We start from the raw sequence: 26,823 nt of genomic DNA, 5'->3' as shown, positions 1-26,823 counted from the left end.
TTCTTCTTCTTCAAGGAATCCTAGATGGGGAGCTGAAGAGATTTCTGAGGCCCTCTGCTTCAGTGCCATAACTGTTTCCATGCACTCGAGGTCCAGGGAGAGGAGGCGCCTTTCACAGGGTCACACACATAGTAATGATGGAGCTGAAACCTTTTTATAAGGTTTCAAGTGGTTTCACTTATTTTTATGAATGACTGGTACCAAGATATAGTCCATTTGATAAAGAAAAAACAGCCATTACTAAGCTACCTTGACGCTTTAAAAAAGGGAGATCCCATGCATTTTCTCAATGACTTTTTCTGCTCAAGCTTTAGTCATGGCATGGTTTTCCAATTAAACAAGGCATGGCTGCCATTACAATCTCATGAAAATAATTTGTTCTTTAGACTAGTTAATATAATTAATGTCAAGGGAAATTACAACATTCATTCAAAAAAGAGCAAAACACAGAAGTTCCTGTTGTGTCCCTGGTTGGCTGGTGCGTTGAGTCTTCCATGTAGTTAAAGGACTGGTATGAGTCAATTCAACCTTGCTTTATACAATAGACATATTCCTCCAACCCTTCATCCTCCCGAAAAGAAAAAGAGACGTGAAAATGGGAATTTCAAATCTATTTTCTCATTGACTCCCCTTTTCATTTCAAAAATGCAGTTCCGTAGAAGAGGAAAGAAACGTAAACCCCATTTTACAGGGTTTTTTTAATTGTACTCTTCTGATTCTTCTACACAGTCACTACCAAAAATGTTTGGCCAATGGATAGTTAAGCAACAGGGTCTTCACCCTTTTTGAAAGCCCATATAATATTGCCATACTCTCCATAGTTAATTTCTCTTTCATTAAGAAACCTCTGCAGTTTCTGTCGGCATTGGATGTTCACTAGGGTGATGCTCCAGGTATTTTCCAATACACCCTAGTTAGAAGAACCTCGTAGGCCTATGGAGGGTTATAGTTTGCTACCTTTATACCACACTTAGGCAAAGAGGTCTGGGTAATTTTCTTAAGAAAAAGAAACCGAGAGAGTTTGTTCATTACTGAATTTTGAGAAATGTCACCCACATACTTAAAAAGTTAATAATTGCTGGTCTTTAAGGGTCAGTATTTCATAACTGTTGCAAATTTGTTTGTTTTTCCAACACTTAACCTCAACCCACCTTTTCTAGCTAATATTAAGATTTGACATTGGCCACTGTTTGGACTGGCTAATGTGTATATACACATTATACATGTATACATAATATACATTTTTTTGAAAAGCACCATTAATTAACTTCTGCCTTCTCTGAGTTTAGTATCGTACAAGGGAAGAGGCAGATAGAGAAAGAAAAAGGGGAAGTTTGTTATATATGAATTTAAATCATCTAGCCTCCTTCCCAGAGGTTTTTTAATTCGTTTCATTGCTACCATGTGTTTTTACCTAGAAATCATTCTCTCCATTTGAACCCTCCCTTAGAGAGCAGAAAGAGTATATGGGATGACCTAGCACATGATATTTGGAGCGATAAACCTGGAAAGGTAAAGAAAGACCTAGACACCCCCACAGTAGCTTTCTGCTTGTGCCATCAGCTTAACAGTTGTCAGAGTGAGCAGGACAGCCTCTTCTGTCTGGTTTGACTGCGGTTCTCTAATACATTTGTTAAGTACACAAAGTTATCAGTTAGTGTTTCAGGGGATATTCTAATTCTTTCACCGAGTGATCTTAGGCATTATAAACATTTTGATATTTTTAAATACCTGTTTTTTTCCCTTAAAGAAGCTAAGGATAGCATTCCCCTTGGAAAAAAGCAATTGAACTTGAAAAATCAAAACTCTTGATGCACTGTGTCTCACAGAGTGTATGGGCTGGAGTCAAACCTGGATCTTCATCCAGGTCATATCTACTAGATGTGGGTGTCCTCCAAGGCTCTGTCTTGGATCCTCTTCTCTTCTGCTTCTCTACCTGGAGTCAACAACACAACCTGCAGACCAGGTCTGGCCTGTCACCTGTTTTTATAAGGCACTCAAGCTAAGAATGATTTTTACATTTTTAAACAAAGTTTTATTGGAACACAGTCATGTTCATTCACTTATAGTTTATCTATGGCTGCTTCAGTAGCAGAGTTGAATAGTTGTGACAGACTGTATGTGGCACTCTCCTTGCTTCTCACTGCCACTCAGAGCACTACAAATTCCAGTGACACAGTTATAACTTGACAGGGTTTTGAGTGCCATGTGTTTTGCTTTACCCTGATATTTTATTTTTTTCTTGCCAATGCATATTCATAGTGTCAAAACAGGAAAAGGAGAGGAAATAAAATTTTGTTATAATTTTTTGGGCACTGAGATGGGAAATATTTCTGAATGAGAACCACTCTTATCAAATATTAAATGGCTTTAGAAATTAGCTTTTGATGCAGATTTATTACAGCTTCTTAATGATTTTAGCTTAAAAGTATAAAACAAAACTACTTCTATGCAAAATTTATACTGGAATAAAGTCAGTTTGATGACAACTGACATTGTTTGGATCACAAGTAATGTCAGGCTGCTTCGTACATTTCCTGTGCTATCAAAAGTTAAAACAAGAAGTGAGATCTCCATTCCCACACAGATTTGCAATGATATATTTTCTGAACTCAAACTACAGTTCCAGCAGCTTTTATTCAGACTTGATGCAAAATCTATTTAACTGTGTAGTTGAAGAACTTCCACCTCACTTTCAATTGGAAGCTATCAATCTCCAATGTAATGATATGCTAAAACACAAATATCAAGGGAAGAATCTAATATAATTCTGTGGATGAATATGCTCAATTAAAATCATGATTGATAGCAATATTTGGCAGTGTCTACCTGTGTGAAAAGATGCTTTCAAAAATTAAATATGTAAAATCTAATAACAGATCAGCATTAACAGATGAACATTTGCAATCAGTTCTGATGATAGGGAGCCCTTAACTCTGAACCCCAAATAAGTGGAATGCTATTCTCCCCCTCCAAATGAATTCCATTCTTCTCACTAGTATGCTGTCTTACAAAGAATTATACTCAGTTATTATTGTTATATTTTAAATTTTGTCAATAAAAATAAATACCTAGATAATACCCTTGATTTTGCCTCTTGTCCTGCCAAGCCTATATTTACTATTTGACCCTTTGCAGAGAAAGTTTGCTTTATACTCTATACTCTATTATACTACACCCCTGCTCTATACTCTTTTACTTGGTGATCCCACCAGTTCCCATGGATTCAATTCTCATCTCTATGCAGATTATTCTAAAATCTATTCATCTAACTCTAAAATCTCTTAACATCCAGTCTCACATCATGCCTATTAGACTTCTCAAACTACATGCCTTGTAGACATATTAAACTCAATGTATCCAGAGCTCATTGTCCCAAACCTCTAGTCATCTTAAATTCCCTTTCAATGTTGAAAGTACCACCATCCTCCCATCACCCAGGCTCCCAACCTAGATATCATTCTTGACTCCTCATCCCCCATTTCAAATCACTTGGAAACATCTCTCATATATGTCTCCTTCCTTTGTCTGACACTGCCACCATGCTGGTGCAAGCCTCCATCACCCCCTACCTGGACTATTACAACAGTCTGCTGGTAGGTCTGCCTGCCTCACATCTTACCTCACTTCAATTTACCCTCCATTCAGGTTGCCAAAGTGATATTCTTAAAACCTAGGTCTGACTATGTCAACTTATCCCCTACTCAATAAACTTCAGAAATTCCCTTATACCTCCAAGATCAAATATAAAATCTTCCAGTAGGCTTTTCATGCTCTTAATAACCCAGCCTCCTCTTGCCTTCCTAGTCTTCTTATACCTTTATCCCTCCTCCCTACCACTCTCTACTCGGTATCCAGTAACACCATTCTTCTTGCTGTGCTTACACAAGACACTCCATCTCCCAATTCCAGGCACTTCCCCTACATCTCCACCAAGATGAGAAGGCTCTCCCTCCTCATCCCTACTTTCTGACTTCCCAAGCTTCATCAATGTCTCAACTAAAGCTCTACCTTCTACAAAAGGCCTTTTCCAGTCTTCCTTAATCTTAATGCCTTCCCTTTAAGATTATAGGCAACTTACTATTTACAAATGCTTTTATATATAGATATATACACATACGTACATACATACACACATGGTTTGTCCATAGTTGTTCACTTATTATCCCTACTGAGCTCCTTGAGAGCAAGGACTTTCTTTGCCATTGCTGAGCATAGTGCCAGCACATAGTAAGTATATAATAAATGCTTATTGACCTCTCTTGAGATAACCTTTTTCTGTGAAAATATGACTTACTGTAATCATATCAGATATATGTGAGGCCAATCCATAATAGGAGAATGATATCTCTAAAAATATAAATGCTTTGAAGTGAATTTTTCAAAATCTTTATCAATTTAATGTACTTTGGTACAATTATTTGAAGTCGTTTTACGACAACTTTTAAAGAATAATTGGTTTTAAGTGCATAGAATTGTGTGTTCTTTTCAATTCTCAAAGCACTGTAACCATGATCATGGTACTAGCTGTCACACTTGGGCAGCATCACACTTGACCACAGAATGCCAAAGATGCTGCCCCACACACGCTGTCCAAGGTACCAGTGGGTAGAATGTGTTCCCTTGATACTTACTCTATCTATTCATATGCATCATCCAGAATATTGAGTTTCTTTCAGTGTCCTTTTGCTGCATGTCAGACTATCCAGACCTTTCTCATGTTAACTGTCATCTGGGGTTCAAGGTTCCCATGGAGTTGAAATTCCATTGACAATTTGCTCAGAATGGAGTCTTTCATAAACTTACCACTTACTGCTCTCCTTCCCTTTTTAAGTTCCATAAGATCCTGGATTTGGAGCTAGAAGAAAACTTCAATGTCCCCTCCTTTTTCAGGGAAGGACACTGAGGTCCTCCCTTGAATGTTAGGTCTCACAGGTAGAAGAGCTGGCATTGGAACCCTCCTGCCTCTAAACCCAGTTTTCTTTCCTTTGTTCCACACTGAATAGGATTCATTTCAGGTTTCTTTTCTGCATCTATTTTAAAAGTATCTGCAGAGTAAATCACATATTGTACATGCCCTGTACAGCTTATTATTTTTTAATAATGTAAATAGGTGAATAGAAGCATTATTGATCTTTGGTGCCTAAGCATTTAATCACTATCAATAATGGAAAAGGTTTTTATAAATATGTAAAACCAGAGTACATTAAACTAAATGACAGCAGTAATTTGCAAAGCCAGACATTTCACTCACCATCACTAATGGAATAATGCTTTTAAAGAGCAAAATACTAGCAGAAGCAACTAGCTCTATAGGGCAGTGCTACCATGTTAGCAGTGGCTATCAACCTAGAGGCCTAAGCAAAGCAGTGTAGGCCAGGTGTCCACCAAGCCCTGTGGTCTGATGTTTTCTCACATTTGCCAAAGAAGAACTGTTTTTGGTCACCTGGGCCATTCAAGTGATGTTAAAACCCAAGAGAAAGTCAGTTCCCAAATGCAGATTTAGCATCTTTAAAGGGAAAAGCTATGATCCTTCAGAGAGCCAGTAACAAAACACAGAAGGTGGAAGCATTGCTATAATGACAGTACAGTCATGACTGTGTCTTTGGCTTTCTAGGCATTTCCACTGTGGGCATACCCTGCCAATCTTTGACCCAGCCTAAAACTACTATTTAATATCTCCCATTCCTACCTCCAGCCCCTTCATTTTACAATGAGGAAACATTTACAGATGGTGGAAATGACTTGCTGAAGGCAATTCACCTAGGCATGACGACTCCAAATCCAGCCCTCTCTGCCATCACAGCACACTGAGGGAGTTAGTAGGAAGACTGTTCACCTCCTTTTATCACTTGGCGTTGTTGGCTCCACTCCTTTAGGAGTGATTGAGAAAACAAAAGCTATCTACAAATACTACAAAAATGCACTACATGAGATGGCCAGAAAACAAACAAAAGCACCATTGATAGTGCTAGGCAGAGATAGACAAGCAAACATCCCTGCGAATGGGGCTCTTGGCAAGCACTCCGTCTACCCCAGTCCTTCAGTAGACCTCTCTTTAAGATAAAACTCTGAGTCTGGTCCTGCTTATTCATGATGCCTGATAATAGCACTAATTACTTTGCATAACTTCTTTAATAAATCATGCTTTGGCGCTCTTAGGGAAGTAGGGAGGTAGCATCCATTCCAACTCAGAGAGAGGCCAAAAGAGTGGCTAGTCCTAGATCAAGACTAGAGGGGAAGATTAAACAGAGTGGAGCTGTGCTGGTCACAGTCACAAACATTGATTCTGCTACAAACTTGACTGCTAACAGGTAGGCCTTGGTTGTCAAGTTAGGAGTCTCTGCTACACTGGAGGGATGTGATGGATGTGAATTAGTTGTTGATCTGATCTTATGGGGAAGAAGTGATACCGACTTGAGGGTTTGCAGGCACCAGCCTAAAGCGGGACCAGTTGTCTATAGTGAAATACAATGAGCAGCTACCAAACTGACTTAGACTGACTTCACGAAAAAAGAAAGGCTTAGTGCTTATTAAGGATAAGTGTGTATCTTAGCTAGTTTCAAACTGAGAGAATATTTCCAGCTAGGCCACTAGGTGGCACAGGCTTTAGAGTGATAGACCTGGAAGACCCTCCTTGAAATCCAGCCTCACCCACTTACTATCTATGTGACTCTGGGAAAGTCACTTAACCTCTGTGTGCCTCAGTTTCCTCAATTATAAAATGGGGGAAATAACAGCACCTACCTCCCAGACCTGTTGCAAAGATCCAATGGGAAAATGTTCATAAAGCACTTAGCACTAATACAAGGTCATAGTAGGTGCTTTATAAATGTTTATTCCCTTTCCTCTTTGGACACAATTTTTGGATTTTTCTGCTGTTCATAGTGTTTGTGCCAAGCAGACAATCACCATTCATTTAAAAAATTAATATTTATAACTATATAGGTTGATTTGACATCACTTATAACATTCTCTGCATCTTGGATTCTTTCAAGATAATTCAAATTAGATGAGATTGATTATTTCTCTCATGAGGTTAATGGATATTACACTTGGTAATGGGTTCATACCATTCATCCATATATTGAACCGCCTTGACGTGCCCATTTCCTGCCATCTGATCTCCTATGTAAGTGATTGTGTTAGATGGGGACAGGTGGGATCCTGACACTCAGTGACAGAGGAGCAGATGAGCTGCCATTAAGCCTTTCCAGGCCCTGTGGATATAAATACAATGAAAGAAAAGTATATTCCCTCAGCAAATGCCAGTGTTTCCAAGTCAAGAACCTCCAGAGGGGAAAATAAGCAGGACTCTGGCCTTAGATGCACACACCCTCATTAGCTTTGAGATGGACATTAGGCTACTTGTGCAGAAGCCGAAAGAAACCACAGTGGGCTTCTTAGATTGGGTAGCCTTCCAAATTCTCATAAATTCCAATAACTAATCACAAAGTGATGGTGACCCGTGGAAGAATATGTGCTACCAAATAGAGCTGTCAGGTGAAATAGCCTTCAAAATGAGCTGTAGAATTCTCAAGGGCTTAAGAGTTCTTTAGAGAGATGAGTTTCTTACAAAAGCTAAATGTGCCTTTCAGTCTTATTGATATCACTAACTCAGTTCAAGTATCAGGAATTTATTAAATACCTACTATGTTCAAGGCACTGTGTTAAGTACTAGTGATACAAAATCAGAAAGGAAAACTGAGGCTTTCCTTGCAGGGGAAGGAGGACACAACGTGTATATAAGTAAGTATCTAATATATGCAAAAATCAATAGAATGTCATTTGAGGAATACAGTGGGGAGAACAGTAACAACTAGGGGAATTAGGTAAGGCCTGGGCAATTAGAATGCTTCTTGTGCCTTGGATAAAAATAGGAATATGAATGATGATCATTGGGAGGTGAGGAAATCACAGAAAGTACAGGCGGCGAAGAGTATCCAGGACAAAGCCCTGAGGTACACCCACATTAGGGGACTGGACAAAGACGATGAGCCATTGCAAGAGACCAGGAAGGAGAGACCAGAAAGATACAAGAATAACCAAGAGAAAGCAGTGTTTCAAAAACCTAGGAAGGAGATAATATCCAGGAGGAAGAGACAATCAACCGTGAGTGTCAGAGACATCAGAGAGATCAGGAAGGAAGAGGATTGAGAAGTCTATTGGATTACATACACTGGTAACCTAGGAGAGGGCAGTTTCAGTTGAGTGTTCTATAGCCAGATTGTAGAGAGTAGATAAGTGGGAGGTGGTAATGTGAATGAGAGGAGACCTATGAATGATAACTTGAGGGGAGGGAAGTGTCCAGTGAAAGTTTCTTAAGGATAAAATAGGGGTGAAGAGAGAGAAAGGGAAGGAGGGAGACCCTGAACCTATTTATGGGGAGGAGTCATTGGATAGAGATTAAAGGGATTAATTTTCTTAGTGCATCAGCCCACCTCATGGGTAAATTATCACAGATTCCAAAATGGGGTTCAATTAATAGATCCATCCACTTGAGAGACATTAATGTTCAGTTGGATTAATCAATGTATTGGATGCCATGTCTCTGTTCAGCTGAAGACAGGGCCCTGATTCAAATCCCGCCTCAGATTCTACCTGTGTACTTTTGGGCCTCAGTTTCCTCCTCTAAAATGAGGGAGTTGGACTAGATGACCACTTAGGTCCTTTCTACTTCTAAAGTTATAAATTTCTACATTTAACCAACAGATCCAATAGTGGCCACAGTCCTTCTCTATGCTGCTTTCACACAGCTGACCTGTATACACTTATTAAGTACTTACCATGTGTCAGGCACTGTGCTAAGCATTGGGGATAAAGAAAAAGGGCAAAAGATAGTTCCTGATCTCAAGGATTCAGGTGGAGAAGACAGCATGCAACCAACTGTGTACAAATAAGTTATAGACAGGATAAATTGTACATAATCAATAGAGGGAAGATGATAACATTAAGGGGAATAAGGAGAGGATTTTAACTGCAACTTAAAGGAAGTCAGGGGGTAGAGATGAGAAGGAAGAAAATTTCCAGTCATGGGGGACAGCTGGAGAAAAAGTGTAGCACCTGGAGATGCAATATTGTTCAAGCAACAGCAAGGAGACCATTGTCACTGGTTTGCAGAGTATGTGGTCAGTGGGGAAGGAAGGAGGTGGCTAAGGTATGAGAAGACTGGAAAGTTTAAAAGGGAGTTCAGATTATAAAGGGTTTAGAACACCAATCAGAGGATTTTCTATTTGATCCTGAAGGTGATAGGGAGTCACATCAGTTTATTTCAAAGGGAGCAGGGTGACATGGACAGATCTTTGTTTTAGGAAGATGACTTTGGCAGCTGAGTGGAGGATGGACTGGAGTGGGGAAAGACTTGTAACAAGCAGACTATTGTAATAGTCTAGGTATGAAGTGATGAGGGTGACGGTGGTGTCAGGGGAGAAAAGGAAGCATATTTGAAAGATTTTGCAAATGTAAACACTGACAAGCATTGGCAACAGATGGATATGGAGGTTGAGAGAGAATGAGAAGTCAAGGATCACACCTAGGTTTTGAGACTCAGTGACTGGGAGGATGGTACCCTCAGTAGTAATAGAGAAATTAGGATAAGGATGAAGGTAATAAGTTCAATTCTGGACATGTTGAGTTGAAGATGTCTGTGAGACATCTATTTCAAGATGTCCAATAGGCAGTTGGAGATGTGAGATTGGAGGTCAATGGAGAGGTTAGGGATAGATAAGTAGATTTGAGAATCCAGCATGGAGATGATAATTGAATCCATGGGAAGTAATGAGATGACCAAGTGAAACAGTGTAGAGGGAGAAAATAAAAAGCCCCAAGACAGAGCCCTTTGGGACACCCACAGTTAGTGAACATGACCTGGATGAAGATCCAGAAAAGGAGACTAAGAACCAGGAGAGAGCAATGTCACAAAAACCTAGAGAGAAAAAAATATCAAAGAGACGGGGTGATCTACAGTGTTAAAAGGCTTTATAGAGAGGTCAAGAAGGATGAGGATTAAGAAAAGGCCATTTGATTGAGTAATTAAGAGATTGTATTCAACTGCATACTGAGCCCCCCTCCAGGTGCAAAAAGAAATTAATCCCAAACCCAGGAGGTTCCAAGATTTCTAAGTGCTGACTTGCTCCTGAAGGCAGCACAAAGAACAGTTGTGTGACTAATTTCTTTGTGTAAACCTGCAGGTAAAGAAGAAGGAAAAGCAATTACTTCTTGCCTAAGAAAAAGATTTAATTGGTTGCTTCTAATAACATCAGTTCAATACTCACCTGTTGGGTTATTCCTAATAATTTTAATTAGTAATATTTGAGCTAACAGTATCTAAACCTGTGGATTGAATAGACCTTATTCATTGGAGAACAGCCTGATTCTAGATTTGAATTCTGGTCTTGCAACATAATAGTTATATGACCCTTATATGACTTGTTATATGACTTGTTAGTCCCTTCCCTTCTCTAGGCCTCAGTTTCCCCATCTTTAAAATGAGCAGTTTGAACTAGATGATTCCCACCTCTAATTCCTAGCATCCTATTTTCTTCCTAACCTTGATCCTATTGCTCAATCAGGGTCCAAGTCAGAAAGGGCCAAGCAGACATAAAATCTTTATCTCCTACTGTATCTGTATATATAAAACCACCTACCTGTGACTGGTTGGTTAGTACATGATTCCAATGAGGCCATGGTGGATGGAGATTCCATTTCCACAGGGCCAGTTAGTTTTGCTCTGCTCACCTATCACATCCTGGGTCCCTAAGCCTAGCCAGCTGTCTCATCAATGTGCCCTGGATTATGAGGGAGCCAGAGAGTGATGGAGATTCCAGATGCTATCTATATCCTCCCAGCAAGGTGAGCAAATCCATATGCATGCAGTGCACCCAATCGTTGCTCAGTAGATATTTGCTGTCCTACCAGCAAGAGCATCTTTTTTTCCCCAATCAGTAGTGATAACTTCCTTCTTACAAATTCAAAATATTTCTTTATGAGGTAAGGAAGGGAAAGTACTATTAACCCCATTTAACACAGCATGCCACCAAGGAATGATAGAGATGTACCCCAAATTATCCTGCCAGTAAGCAGCAGAGTCAGGACTAGAAGTCACATCTGTGGGTATCTTGCCCAATAGAAGAAGGAGGGAAGAGTAGCCTGGAATACTCTATTTAGAGTATTGGTGTTGGGTACCTTGTGTGCCCAGCTCCCTCCCTGGCTGGGTGATCATTTGGAATTTAAAAGCTAGATTCACCAGAAGTGATAAAAGAGACCAGTGAAGTGACCAATGCAGCCTATGTGAAGAAACCACGTAATCTCACCAAAGGTGGGCAGCCTTGGAGAATTCCAGAGGAACTACAAGGGCTTCTTGGACAAAGCTTTCAGGAGTCATAGCTAGACCAACAGAAACATGTCTGCCAGAAGTAATGGACCTTTCCAAGTTCCAAGAATGTGACTATGGCATCACTTTTCTTTTTGCTCTTTTTCCCCCATGTTTCGGGGGTGGAGGGAGTGAGAGGGGGTCTCAGCCATTCAAAGCAAGCTGACTTTTGATAAGCAATTACCAGGGTACATGGGAAAATCCCCACCCCAACCTGGGATGAGTGGCCTCATTTTGTTTTTCTGGAAATATCCTTAGTCATGAGGAAAATGTTTCTGCCTCAAAAGATAACTGCATTTTCATTAGCCCTGCCCTTCCCAGAGTATTCAAGTGCTATTGCCTAATGCTCCCAGCTGCTTTTAAAGTTAGCCACTTGGTAGGTGTGATTTATGTGAGCTACCCACCAGGGAAAACAGGGATTAAATCAGTCAGCTCATTTAAGGAAAAATGAATGAGTTTTGATTGGGTTTGAATATGACCATTTACAAATTTGCATTTAAGGACTTGGAAATGTGTTTCTTCTGTAACCCTAGGAAGTGTTTTTGTAATGCTGGACTGAAATAGATAACAAATATCAGAAACCACCATATGTGATACATGAGCCCATTGGACATCTGGAAAGGGACTGTCTTAAATGTGCCTAAAATTATGAAGCAAATGATTGATCATCCAGAAATGAATAATGAGGTAGTTATTGCCTTCATGAGGCATCTGAGGAGACATGCTTATTCTTACAGGTCAGGAAGGTATCATTGACATCCCTGAAAGTGTAAAGGACCAAATAAAACTCTCATACCCTGAAAGAGTTAATTGACAAAGCACAACACTCCATCCTGTTACTTGGAATTGTAGGATATTCATCTGTTACACAAGTATCTCAAAACATTCTCTAAAATCCTCCCAACAGATCTATAAAGTAGGTCACAAATATATTATCAACAACCTCAGTCAGAATGAACCTTAGTAGTCGTTCAGCCCCTTTTCTAGCCAGTGTAAGAAGCCCATGCCTGGCACATGGTCATCCGGGTTCTTCTAAGTAAAATCAGCTTGCATTTTTATTCTCCAAACAAGATCACTTTGCCTCTGGTCTCTGGTTCCTATCTTCTGTCAAATGAGTCTAGCCAAGATACTTGGGCTTGATTGGGACTAGACAAGATAATAGGCAAAGTTCAAAGTACTTGGGAGAGATGTCTCAGGCCTGAGAGAGTATTGGTGAATGAGGGCTGCTCAGATCTCGTCCAGTCACTCACTGATATGCTGGTACACTGAGCCTTCTCCAGCAAGTAGGCTACTGGCCCTGTTGTGATACTCGCCAGGTGCTATAGGAGGGGATAGCAACCCTTTAGAGGAACCAAACTTCACTGGGAGATGCTTCAGGTCTGCAAGAAGACTAGATACTCCAGAGTGGATTTGAGTCCCCTCTTAGAGATTCAGCATGATTCTTCTCAACCCACTCACCCCCCCATACACACAAATACACAAACACAAGTTGGTGACCCAACTGACATAAACCATTTATGGAAATGACAGATGCAGAGCCAGCCTGAGAGAAAAATCAAAAAATTAAACAAGCACCCAGTATAGATTGAGTCCTCATTACAGTGGGAGAGCTTCAGAGGTAGATGGCATGCTGAGTTGTGTAGTATTGATCAGGAGAGCTTTAGGAGTTCTGAGGTGGCTAGAATAGAACTCAGAACACACTATTGACAAGCTGTGTGACTTTATGCAGCTTCTTTCCCCTCTCTGATGCTATTTGCTCATTTGCAAAGTGAGGGTAGCCTGGTGGTGCGGTGGATAGAATGCCAGGCCTGGAGTCAGGAAGACCTGAGTTCAAATACAGCGTCAGATACTTGCTAGGTGTATAACTCTGGGCAAGTCACTTAACCCTGTTTATTTCAGTTTCCTCATTTGTAAAATGAGCTAGAGAAGGAAATCACAAATCACCCCAGTATCTTTGCCAAGAAAACCCCAAATGGGATCACAAAGAGTCAGACACAAATGAAACAACTGAACACCAACAAAAAGTGAGGGGAAGCCTCCTAACACTACCCACCTCTCAAGGTTGTTGTAAGGAAAGAGCTTTCTAAATATTACAGTGCTAAAGAAATGAGGATCCTTGATCTCCCCTGACTTTACCCTGAGGGAGTCTTTTGAGAGGATCAGAGGAAATCGTTATCAAGGTATCTAATGGCAAAGGAGGAGACAGTGTCCTAATTGACATTTGCCCTCCTGCCTTTCTTTACTGCCCCTCTCCAGCCCAATAAGTCTGCTGGGAGGTTCTTACCAGTTCCCACCTCCAGAACTAGCCTCCCTCAGCAATATCCAATAACCCTTTACCAACTCCTTCCCCCCATCAAAATGATTTTGTTTTATTCCCCATACTTTCAGGTCCTTATTTTCCAGTATAGTACAGGAGAAAGATTAATTTCAGTTCTCTTTTTTACTCCTTGTGTGACCATGAGTCTCTCTAGTCTCAGTTTCCCCAACTGTAAAATAAGGGGGTTGGATGAAATGAACACTAAGGTTCCTTCCATCTTTAAACCCATAATCCTATAATTATAGGCTGTTATGGAGGGAATTCTTGTCCAAGTACACACTGGTGTGTAGTAGGTGGCCTCCTAGGGCCTGGAGGTTAAGTAAGCTCAAGGTAAGGCAGGCAAAGTCAGACTCTGTAAGTATATGTGGTAGAAATGGAGTGGAGAAAATGGCCCGGGGGCAAGCTAGCAGCAGAAGGCAGAAGAGAATGAATCCTATTTCCTCACCCTCAGTCCACTGATCCAAGTGCTCAGACTTAGTCAATGCTGCCAGTTGTGGACAAAAGAAGTAAACGTGCCCCCCTGATACTCAGGTCCTTGCTTTTCAATGAGTTACTCTTCAAAGGATGCTTAGGCCCATGCCATCCTCAAAAGCAAATAGATGTCACTTCCCTAGCCTAGAGCCCAATTTTCCTTACCAAAGATTTTAATCAGAAATACAATGTAGTAAATTACACCTTCTTCCAGCAATTTAATTTTCAGCCTGGTTTTTTGTAAACTATGTTCCATGCTTGAGGTTAATGCTATTGCCTGAGGTGTCAAATGATTACTGGAAATTTGACAAAGAAGACAAAAGACAACAAATAAGAAAAGGGAAGAAAGGAACCCAGCAGTGATTGAAGGCTGGGGGTAATCTGTAAATGCAATGGGAAGAGGGAGTCTAGAATGAATGAGACCCTAGGAATCAAAGTCCCCATGCAGACCCCCACCTAGTAAAACATATACTGCCTCAACAGGCTTTCCCAGAGCCTCCTGTGCTGTAGGCCAGACCTCCAAATGCTAGAGGAGCCAGCTTTGAATTGTAGGGACAAAGAAGATGCAATTCTCCTGTACTTGTTGCCCTAACATAGTGACAGTTTGTCAGTGTGACATTGGACATGTCCATCTAAGTTCAGATGGTCTTCCCCTTGCTTGTATCAATAGGATGGAAACAACATTTGAGCCAAAAGACTCAAAACAAAAATAACTCCAGCTGTCAAATCCAGTGCAGGGGGAAATCTGTGAATGGGAAGAAAACAGACAATCCTCATGGCGTGTGTGGTTGGTTTTATTATATAAGGGCACACTTATTGTATTGAGCATGTTGGGAATTCACCAAGGAAAGCCACAATTTAATATTTGGTATCAACTTCCATGCCTTAATAGACACTGACTTGTCAAATGCTTGGGCACACAGGTCCAGCTTTATAGTTAAATAGAGTAGAACAGCTGCTTATGTTCTCTAATTTGAAGGATCTTGGAAAGTCCTCTGACCAAGCACCTGCCTGCCTTAAAGTTTCGGTATCATTCCATTCTTCCTTAAGGGTCTAAGCTATGCTTTAAATGTGTGAAGACATTATGTTTACCTGAACAACCTAGAGAGAAGATAGGACCCTGGTGAGAGGCAAACAGAGAGATTGCACCCTACTGCTTTTAGGTAGAGGAGAAAATAACAGTTCATGAGATGGCAGCTGAACCTGAAAGTACTGTCTTATCTAGAGACTTGTGTGTATGTTTGTCCTTCGTTGCTGAAGAAGACCATGCCATCAGAGAAATGATGACATGACTTGCACTTGACTTTGAGTGAGGGAGGGCTGTGCAGATCACCAGCCTCACTTCTCCTCCAGAGCCATCTGAATCCAGTGACCAGATATTCATCAGGATGAGGCAATTGGGGTTAAGTGACTTGCCCGAGGTCACATGGCTAGTGAGTGTCAAGTGTCTGAGGTGAGACTTGAACTCAGGTCCTCCTGACTCCTGCAGTGGTGCTCTATCCACTGCACCACCTAGCTGCCCCATCTAGAGACTTAGATGCCACAGGGGACAGAGCCCTGAGTCAAGAAAAACTGAGTTCAAATTCTACCTCACATACTTGCTAGATAGATGACCATTTGTCCTTGCTCCACTTCAGCTTCATTATTTTTTTAAAAAGAGGGAGAGTGAATATAAATGCACCTACCTCAAAGGATTATTGTGAGCATCAAACAAAGTGTCAAGTGCTGGTCAAACCTAAAACTACCGTATGTCTTAGTTATTATTATCCTGGGACTTACTGAGGGGAATAACCTGGGGAAGCAGGTCATCTCAACGGCCTTCCTTTGAGAATGGAGAATTTGCTTGGTAAATGGATTTATCAGCCCTCTCTGAGATGCAGTGTCAGGTAATAGTGTTGCAAATAAATAATTTGCTAAATTTATGAAATGTATACTGCCACTGGACGACTAATGCTGGTCAAAAATTACAATAAGTACTGGTAATCCAGGGGCAAAGAGTGCTAAGCATTCTTCTTGTGAGAAATGGATGACATTGAGTGTGTAAATAACGAGGACAAATGCAGCCAGATCTGGGGAAGCTCAGAACATTTCAAGTCTAATACATTACAAAGACAGTTCAATACTGATAAATGTAAAAAAATGAGTTTTATGAGGCTTTATCACATACTGTAAGTCTGTAGAGCTCCTAAAATATAAAGAAGATAAAAAAGTTGAGTTGAAAGACCAGGACACATGCATTATTGATGAATGATGAGGGAACTGAATGAGAAGAACAGGTAGACAGTGTCTTGAATAATGATGACTTTGATGAGTCGTTAGCACTTCATAAAAGAGAGGGAATATTAAAGAGCAGGAGAGTCGAAAGGCAGTCCTCCCCTGAAAGGGAAAGAAGATGGGCTAAGAGAGAGAGACACAACGGAAAAACCCAGAACACAGACAACTGTCATGGGCTCATTTGCCTCACAAAATAAAGGTGTGTTTCTTTTGAAAACTATGAGAAAATATTGTCAACTAGCATTCATGAAATAATCCAGAGGACTGAGCTTGGGGCATATGGTACAAAGAGACCACGTCAGGAAGACTGTGCAAAAATGTCATGAGTGGAAAATCTAAACCGTTTTACTGAAAGAAAATGGAAAATCCTCTGTTCTGCTCTCCCCTCCCTGCTTCCTTGGAGTTGCAAACTCTCCTTGTCGACTCTAGATGCTTTGACATGTTGGGAACTCACTGAGGAAGTTCAGGAACTTCACAGTCTCAGGCATTTTTCAAATCCTTTGACTTCACTAACCCAGCCACTTCTCAGCCCCATTGACTCCTGTGATAGGAAACACCTGAGTTGTGTGGTAGCTTTTATCAGCACGTTCTGTTTTCTTTTTACCAAGTTCATCAAAATGCTTCTTTTAGACAACTCTCTGAAACTGACTTTGAGAAAAAAAAACACAAAGGCTCTAGGCCAAGGTATTTTCTATTATTTGTGTACATAAGGGAAGGATCAGACTATCAAAAATGCAAGGAATTCTCGAAGTCATGTACACATACACACACACATGTGCACGTGTGCGCATCCCCCCAAAAAATGTTTCTAGTCTTACAACTGGGCTGAGAACAAAAAGCAAATTGGAAATAGTACAGAGGTGAAATATGAATGTTGGTCCAATCATAGGACATATGGTGATAAGATGCTAGTCTTAGGAAGTACAAAGTCCAGAGATTAAGGAAGGTGTCATCAATGCGACACAGTGATTGAGTAGAAAATGTTCTAGAAACAAGTCCTACCTGTTGAGCTATTTCTTTCTATTATCCTGCCTAGAGACAGAATCGTCACACTCAAAACCTCATTTCTCACACAGACTCTTCATGTTAGCAATTCCTAATCTGCCCACAGGCCTTTGCATTGATTGCAAGCTCTCTAGAAACACCACAAAATGAGACAGGCCTAGACTCCTGATTCCACAAAGCTTTTCCTGCTCCCCTCAGTTTCTAGTGGCTCCCCTTCCTTAATTAGCATGTTTCTATTTTGTATCCATCTATATATGTAAATGTTGGTACCCCTGTTGGAAACAAACTCCTTAAGAGCAGACACTGTTTGGCTTCTGTCTTTGTATCTACCCCTAGCACTCAACAATGCCTGGAAAGTAGCAGGTGCTTAATAAAATCTTGTTGGCTGATTGATGGACTCTTGTTAGGTATAATACAATGATATTAAAGTAACTAGTGCCCTAGAGGAAACATTTGATGAAATACTATGGGGAAAAGTGAAAGGAAGAAACAGATGATAAGTGTCACAGACCTAACTTAAGGAAGGGAGGGGTAGAAACATGGAAGTACTGTAGAGTGATGCTAGCTTACCTTTTGGTAACATATAAGTCCATAGCTTGTTGGTGTTTTTGAAAAAAGATGTTAATAAATTCAGGGCCGATCCTATTTTAACAACTCCAGGGAGCTGACCGATTTCTTTGCTTGTCCTGGGATATCATGATGTGAAATCTTTTGAGTCCTGAGTGCTTTTTGTTAATTTCAACCATCTGATTCTGTGGCTGCTTCAGGTAAAGCTCTGTGCTAGCCACTAAATGGGGCTCTTAGTATGCATGAGACAGCTCTTATACTCACACCGCTTAAGGTCTGGTAGTATAGAGGGAAAAGACAGCACCATTAAATAGTATACTACAAAGCGTACAGAATACGTGTGAGGCTTAAACGAAGTGCTGCGAGACTTCACAAGAAGCAGAAATCTCTTCTGGCTGGGAAAGTTAAGGTAGACTACATGGACAAGGTGGCATTTGAGGATGCATAGGTTTTCAGCTGGCAGAGATATAGGGAAAGGGCCTTTAGAGGCCCTCTACTATGGGTGAAGTATAAAATGTATTTGGAACATGGGGTATAGGAAGTAAAACAGTGGCAGGTAAGTCTACAAAGATAGAAAGAAAATAGATTATGAGAGGCCCTGAATGCCAAGACAAAGAGTTTTTATTCTGTGATAGGCTTTTCAGTTGTTTTGCAGTCACGTCTGACTCTTTACGACCCCATTTGGAGTTTACTTGGTGAAGATACTAGAGTGGTTGGCCGTTTCTTTCTCTAGCTCATTTGACAGATGAGGAAATTGAGGGAAACAGGGTTAAGTGATTTGCCTAGGGTCACACAGATAGTGTCTGAGATCAGATTTGAACTCTTGGAGATGAGTGTTCCTGCCTCTAGGCCTAATGTTCTATCCATTGTACTACCTAGCCATTAAAGGATTTTGAGCCAAGACGGTATGCATTAGAAAGCTATCTATTAGGAAGATTGATCTGATTGGATGAATAAGAGTGGGAAAATACTGAAGAAAGGGATGTTGTAATGAATTTTGATCCTTCTGAGCTTAAGTCAACCATTCATTTAACTTAGGATACCCTGCCCTCTCTTTTTGCTTCTATTGCTTTCTATTAAAAAAAATATGTATTTAAGACCACGGGATGAAATGATAGTCTACAACATTTCGTATCAATTGTTCAAGGAAAAGAAAATGTGACAGCAACTAATGTCCCCACGTCAAAAAGTAGTAGGGGAGGATACACCTTCTGAATGTCCAGTACTGCAGTAGGTATCATCACCACAGAACGACAGGTATAGCCACCTATACACACATGAAGACTTAGATTGTAGAATTGCTCCAAATTTTCCCTAAGTTTTGAACATGCCTTCATATTAAGCTTTTGTCTTGTTGCAGACGTGCCTGTGTGATTCGAGGCCAGGTTGTGGCTGTGGATGGGACACCTCTAGTTGGGGTGAACGTCAGCTTCTTAGGACACAGCGATTATGGATATACTATCAGCCGACAAGATGGAAGGTAAGGCTTTTGTTTTCCTCATTGTTCCTAATTCTTTTGGTCCCCAAAACTGCCTTTCCTCCATGGATAAAACCAGGGCTCTGAAGCAGCCATCACTAGAGGCAGGGGCCTTAATGAGCAAAGAGCTGGACCTAGAAATACCTGCTTCCAATCCTGCCTATCACTCTATGTCGTGGGTGCCTTCCTAAGCTCTGTGCTTGGGCAAGTCAGGTAACCCCTCTGGACTTGTACCTCAGACTTAAAAAGGGGTTGATAAGTCTGTTGTGCGGCTCCAAGGACATACATGATTTAAGGAAGTATCTAAGTGTGAGTTACTGCTGGAAAATTTCATCATGCTAGCTTGAGCCCCAGGTAGATTAAGCAAAGATCATTCTCGTTCATTATAGGATTTTCCTTTCTCCATTCCCTCTCTGGTCAAGGTACTCAGCCAAATTCCTCTCTCAGCCTCAATATGATGTGTTATAAGCAAGTTAGCAATCCTATATTCTTCTCCTTGTTACCTTTTACACATCTGTCTGCATTCAGTACAAAGGGTAACAAAGTTTGGTCCTTTGCGGTAATCAGGCTCTTTCTACATAGCAATTCCCAAACATTTTAAAAGTAAAAATAAAAACTTTTAAATATATTTTAAAATATTTAAATATTATAATATATATTATATAATATGTTAGTATATTGTATATTATTTAATATTATATATTATGATATAATATTAATATATAAATATATATTTATAAAAATACAAAACATAGGAAAGCACAATTTTATGGTTGTTAAAGATGACTCAAAATATTTCCACTGAAAATTAAAGATTGCACCACCTTAAGATAGCTTAAACAACTTAGTTTGATTTTGTTTTTTCCACACTTTGTCTCATTGATTTTATAATAGCTGATCTAGATTGACATATTCTAGGGATGACCAAAATCACCCCCAGGCTAATCTCCAAGGTCCTTGGAGGCCAGAGCAGGGACATCACTTGTTATAATGTTTTCAGCATGTAGAAGAATCCAAAGCCACAGATATTTTATTGGCATTTAGATGGACACAATCCCCAATAAAACCTTGGTCTAAAATATTACAGTCAATGGCCCCACGTAGAGACAACCTCAAAGCACTTGCTCATATTCCTGCCTTGCAAATCTCCATCCCCCAACCAGCACTTGGAATGAACCTGTCCTAACTCAGAACTGTCTAGCTCAAAAAAAAAAAAAAAAATTCCAAGGAAATGTCATTAGCATAATCCTCAGCAGCATCCATTCCAGAGTGATTAAGCACCTCCTGTGTTCAGTGAGAGGTATTGGGGTGGGAAATTTAGATAAGATACGGCCCCCAACATTCTTGGAGCTCATTCTAGCCTTGGAGACAAAACCTCATTGAACATAATACACGACACTTCATGGCAAGTGAATTAGAATCATAGAACAAAACTCCATGGAGGGATCATGCAAGTTAAAACTGAGATCCTAGGGCAAGAAAGCAAACATTGTTGAGATATGGTGAGGTGGGGACCGATGGCTGGTCTATGACTCTAGAAGGGTAAGGTGTGGAGAAGAAGCAAGATGCCAGAAAGTTGGAGTAGAAAGAGTAGCTTTCTGTTTTGAGAATGTGTGCTAGTAACTAAAATATTAGACAGGTAGCATCATGAATAGAGGGCAAGCTATAAAGTCGAGAAGACCTGAACTTATGTCTTGCCTTTAGTACATGCTCTATGTAACCAGTGGATAAATCCACCTAACCTTTCAGTATTTCCAGACAACTCTCCAATAGCTTAAATTTTAGATGAGTGGCTAATATACATCTATGAAGGGAGTTTTTCATACAGAGAATTCCCACACACAGAGAACTCTGTTTAGCCACCGTTAAAATACTTATATGGGGATATCCAGGAACCAGAATGGAGAAGGGTATTAGAGACAATTTGGTTGATGATCATTGAAGGCAGAAATTTCTATAAACTGAAATGAAAGAGATGAGGTCAGAAAAGGGGTCATTAAGTTTGACATAATGTTATAGGAATCAGTGACTTCAATTATCCAGGTATCTCCTGTCAAAAGCAGAAGTAATCTAAGTTCTTGATTTGCCTTAAGGATCATTTCATCCTTCAAAAGGTGGAGAAATCAATGACTGAAAATTGTATTCTAGATCTGTTTTAAATTCACAAGAAGGAATAAGTTGCTGAGGTAGAAATGTTGGCCACCTTGGTTGGGAAGTGACTGCTCCTTCTTAGAATTGCTGGTAATGGGGTCTGTGGTAAGAAAGCTGAAAATGGTCTGAGAGGTACCTTAGATTTGGGGAGAACATAGGGCTCAGAGAAAGGAGAGGTAAAAATCCCATTGCCTAACGTTCTAGAAGGGGAATCAGTCTAAGCAGGATGGGCAGCTCCCAAGAAGAAAATTGTGAACAAACAAAGAGAAGTAGTTCTGATGGTGATGATGAAAAGGGAGACGGAGAAACTAATGTTTGTGCACAGGGAACTCACCAACCAGTTCAATGCTGAAGGACATAAACAAAGAAGGATCCAAGAAGATGGAAGAAAGAGAAGTCACATGGGACAGTTTTTCTCATACTACATCAAATAAAGGGTCCCCACATGAAGCAAACTTAGCAATAATAGGAGGGTATTTGAAAGAAGCTTTCACAAAATAGTTCTCATAGGAAAATAATTGAAGATAAACTTGCTAACCTGGTACTACCTTTCCCCTTTCGTCTCCCTGGCACCCCTCTCCACAGTTTGTCAATTGTATTTCTCTTGACAACTGTAGTTTTAGGCACAGGATTTTGAAGTTAACCTCTTGGCACAGTGCTCCTCCCAAGTTGAGCTGACGTCCCCACTCCCACTAAACCCCTGGTTCCAGCCAACCCAAAAAATCCCTAAGTCTATGACAGATTGAGGCCCCTGAATCAGACAAGCATTGAGGCTTTAAAAAAAAGAAAGGGGATACTTTCAGAGGAATTTGGAGCATTGGGGCCAAAATTGAGAAGAAGGGAGGGACCAGAAATATAGCATGCTCAAAATTATTTCATGTGCCTCTCATAAGAAGTAGTAGGCAGCAGAAGTAAGAGAAAGAAGAAAAGATTCAATTATAGGGGCTTCTCAAAGTACATGGGTACACATGCATGCACACATGTACCCACACACATACACACACACACACATGCGTGTGTGTCTGAGAGGACCCTTCCTCCAACGTCTTCTTGACCTGAATGAGCCTAGGAGTTCAATAAAATCATTGTCAAGAGTATGAAGTCCAAAAAAATGGGAAAGTAAAAGTAGAGACATTCTTTAGAGTAGTGTTCCAAATCCTCACCTTTACACCTTGTACCCTACAGCCTCAGTAGTTCAAGAGAATAGCAAAAAAAGGAAAAAGGCATCAAGGCCTAGGAGAGGGGCACGAGAGCACTGAGTCTCCCAAGGAGAAGGAATTGGCAATAAGAAACCAATTTACAGCAAGGATATGATAGAAAAATCAGTGGACTGATTGATAAAGACAAAAGAACTAAGGAGGAGAACTGAATAAGTTTTGTTGGGGGTTTTTTTAGTCATTGGACTAAGCACTTTACCATAAGGCAAACTGAGGCAGAACTCCCTGAGAAAGGATGTTGCAATAAATTATACAGGGCCCCTTAAAACAAAAAAAGACAGGGGGAGTTCCATTCTAAGAAATTCTAAAATGGTTCAGAAGAGCAATCAAAGAATTAAGTGACAAAATCAAAGACCTAAGGATAGAAGTTAGAACTCTTAAGAAAAAAAAATCATCAAATCTAACTACAGCCTAGGGAATTTGGAACAAAAAACAGGGACACACTGGATGGCAGTAGATTCTCTGAAAAGGGGAACAAAAAAAAACTGGAAATGCAAAAAATGCAGAAGCAAAAGGGAAAATAATAGAAAATGTTTTTAAAGATTTGAAGAATATGAGTTCTATAAAACAAGAATATTGGGCTTGAAGGTAAAATGTAGAGAAATAATCTCAGGCTTATAGGTCCTCTTGAAAAAATCATGATAAGGAAAATGAATATCAAACAGAAAGAAATCATACAGAAAAAAATTCCCCAGCAATATTAGAAGTAAATTGCAAAGTAAACGTTGAGAAAATCCACAGAATACCGATAAAAAGAAACCTCAAGTTTAATTCATGAAGAAACATTATAGCCAAACTTGAGATCTTACAACTTCAAAATAAATTTTGCAAGCAGCAAGGGAAGAATCTTTTACATTATAAGGAAAAACAGTGATAAAGACTCGGGATTATTGATCTCCTATATCAGTTCTACTATTTTCTGACTGGTTAGACCCCACCTGAATTATCATTTTCAGTTCTGGGTATCTTATTTTAGAAAGGACATTGAGAGCATCCAAAGGAGGGTGGTAAGGAAATCAGAAGCCATGCCATGTAACAGTTGAAGAAATTTGAGATGTTTGACCTAAAGAATAGACTACTAGTATGGATAGACATGATAGCTGTGATTAAACTTAATCTAATTGGCCAAGAGCGTCAGGACTAAGAGGAATTGGTTGGAGCAACTAGAAAAGGGCAGATTACAGCTTGAAAAACTTTCTAAAGGTTAGAACTATCTAAAAATGGAAGGGATGGGCTTAGGAGGTGGATATCAAAAAGTGACAAAATCAAAGATCTAAGGATAGAAGTTAGACCTCTTAAGAAAAAAAAATAATCAGCAAATCTAACTATGGCTGAGGGAATTTAGAACCAAAAACCGAGACGCACTGGATGGCAGTAGATTCTCTGAAAAAGGAGAACAAAAATACTGGAAATGCAAAAAATGCTGAAGCAAAAGGAGTAGGTCCCCCTTTGAAAGACTGACCACTTGTTTGAGAGAATGTTATAGAGCAGAGGTGTCAGAAATGTTGCCTGAAACATGCAGCACTCCAAGTATGGCCCAAATTAGATTAAGATGTAATTGGGAAATATTTAACAAAAATAACTAAAAATACAATAAGACATAGATAATGTTAATATGTGGTTTCCTATGTCAATATGTGCCTACAGGGATCCTTGTGTACCATTCAGTGACCTCTGTTTCTATTTGATGCCAGTGTTGAGGAGGATTTTTGTTCAAGTTCAGGTTTTCTGAGTAAGGTTCCTCCCAAGCTGAGATTTTGTACTGCTATGAAGGATGGCAATGAGAATTTTTAACCTACTTCAAGAGAACAAACTAATTTGTTTGTATGTAAATTCTCTTTCTAATTACAGAGGAGTCATCTAGTCATTAAAGCAGGACCAGCCTTAGTGGTACTTAGGCTGGATGTCTCTATGTACTCCAAAGCACTAATGTGATATTTCCTCTCAAATGTCTCTAATTGGACTGTTCCATTGACTCAGACTGGCCTTTTCTCTCAATTAGTATAAGTAATGAGGATTTCCTGTAGCTCAGTTGCTAGGGCCTATTGTATTGAATCAGCTTCTCCCTTGCCCAGTGTTTTCAGCCACATGCCAAGAATTGAGACATTGACATGGGTACAACCACCTCTTTGGATAGCTCAGTCCTCCCAGGATCCTGGGCTTCCTGTCGAGATCTGATAAACCCTCAGTTTTTTTTTAATTCAATTTTATTTTATTTTCCTTTCCAAATTATCTCCTTTCCCCCACTCCCTCTCCCACCTATTGAGAAAGCAAGAAATATAAAAGCCATTATGAATATGAAGTCATGCAAAACAAATTTCCTTGTTAGTCATGTTCCAGGAAGAAGAAAAAAGGAGAAAAAGAAAGAGAAACCCTCAGTTTTTCTTACTGGTGTGCACAAGGTTTCAGTGAAGGGAATGGTACTCGATGAAAGAACTGAGAGAACCCCGCTGTATTTTGAAATTGTACCTCCAAAAAGTCCTAGGATTTCTGTTTCTAGATTACACAGAGTACTAAAGGAATAATGTGTTTGTCTTTTCAAAGTGAGATATGCAGTCCGTTCCCCACAGAGCTCCCTGTGGAAATCAAGTGTATACTGATGACAGATACTAGGTCCAGTCAGCCTGCTAAATCTCCCCTCTGGCCATAGCTTTCCCCTTAAGCTCCAGAAAGGGTGTGCTAAATATAAACAAGACTTTCCCATTGTCATGTTTTGGACATATGGTGACAGTGTGACAACAAGCCCCGAGTTTATTGGCTCCTCAGATTAAGTACCTTTCAGAAGTAGGAAATCAGGTCTGAGGGGGAAAAAGACAAAGGAAGACCAGAATTAGCATTTGAAGAGTCTAGATTGTTATCAGGGGCATATAATTGGAAGTGCATCGAAGGCTCTCCCCACTCAAAAAAAATATATATGTGTGTGTGTGTATGTATGTATGTATACATGTGTATGCATCTATCTGTGTCTTCCCGATGGCCTTTCTCACTGCTTGAAATTTCCAGGGCATTCCATGAGTTACTTTTTTTCAAGTGGATAGTAATGATTGCAGTTTAGGTCCAATCATTCAACCAATTCTGAGTCTACCAAACTATACTGTCACCCAGCCCACATGCCTCCAACTTGTCCACAGTGATAGTGTAGTCCCACTGCTAGGTCCATCAAATTCATAGCTCTGAGCTCCTATTTCACTGACCCTTCTTTGACCAGTGACAAAATTTCATCATGTAGCATCCTAGATAAAGGATCTTTATTTAAACTTGAGCACAAAAGTATTCCATCAAGTAGCCGTCACTTGTATCATCTGTGTCCCTAAATTACCACCTCCAGTCCCCCAGGGTTGTCTCCTTGCATATACTTCTTCACTTAACACTTTAATAAAAGGAATAATAAGGGAGCATTAAAGCCTTTCCCATCAAACGTAGTCCCTAGAGAACCCCAATGTTCTGAAGGCACCACTTCTGACAGTACAAGCCTGTGGAGCATTGCAAAGAGCTGGTTGCTTTTTGTTTTCCCAGTGGCAGGTGGAGGAAAGATGGGAAGGAACCTGTAGGGCACCTACTGCCACTGACTCTACTGCATTGTCCCTTCTTAGGAACCACCCTCAAGGTGCTCCTACTCTACCTTTCCAATTTCTCTTCTTTGTGTTGATCTCACGCTTCTGTAGCTTCTTTGCAAGAGTTCAGACTTGTTTCTTTTCATAACCTCCTTTCAGAATCTATCCCCAATCACGGGTGGCCTCTGCAGAGGGCCTTTTGAGTGAGCAGCCAGAGAGAATTTGTCAAATGTTTTGCTATACTTGGAGCCAATGATATCTACAGAAATCCCCTAAATTATCAGCCTAATGATCCTGTAAAAAAAGAAAATAAGGTTAGGCTGGATTAACTTCAGAAAATCACACAGTGCATTTAATGAACCCAAGCATTTCCCAGAAACAGGGGTCCATCTTTTTTACCCTAATATCCTTATGCCTTA

General features: G+C 40.1%; 1 protein-coding gene across 2 annotated transcripts in view; it reads left to right on the top strand.

Moving 5' to 3' along the window:
* Positions 1 to 26,823, top strand: part of TENM1 (teneurin transmembrane protein 1) — a 773,658-nt gene that overhangs the window by 626,828 nt on the left and 120,007 nt on the right. For both annotated transcript variants that reach the window (XM_072626495.1, XM_072626494.1), the window contains one exon: positions 19,366 to 19,485. In XM_072626495.1, coding sequence (XP_072482596.1) covers positions 19,366 to 19,485 — 120 coding nt within the window. The remainder of the gene's footprint in view (positions 1 to 19,365; positions 19,486 to 26,823) is intronic.

Source organism: Notamacropus eugenii, chromosome X (assembly GCF_028372415.1).
Source record: "Notamacropus eugenii isolate mMacEug1 chromosome X, mMacEug1.pri_v2, whole genome shotgun sequence".
NCBI lineage: Eukaryota > Metazoa > Chordata > Mammalia > Diprotodontia > Macropodidae > Notamacropus > Notamacropus eugenii.
Note: the sequence above shows the minus strand (reverse complement) of the source record. Positions and strands in the feature narration are given on the sequence as shown.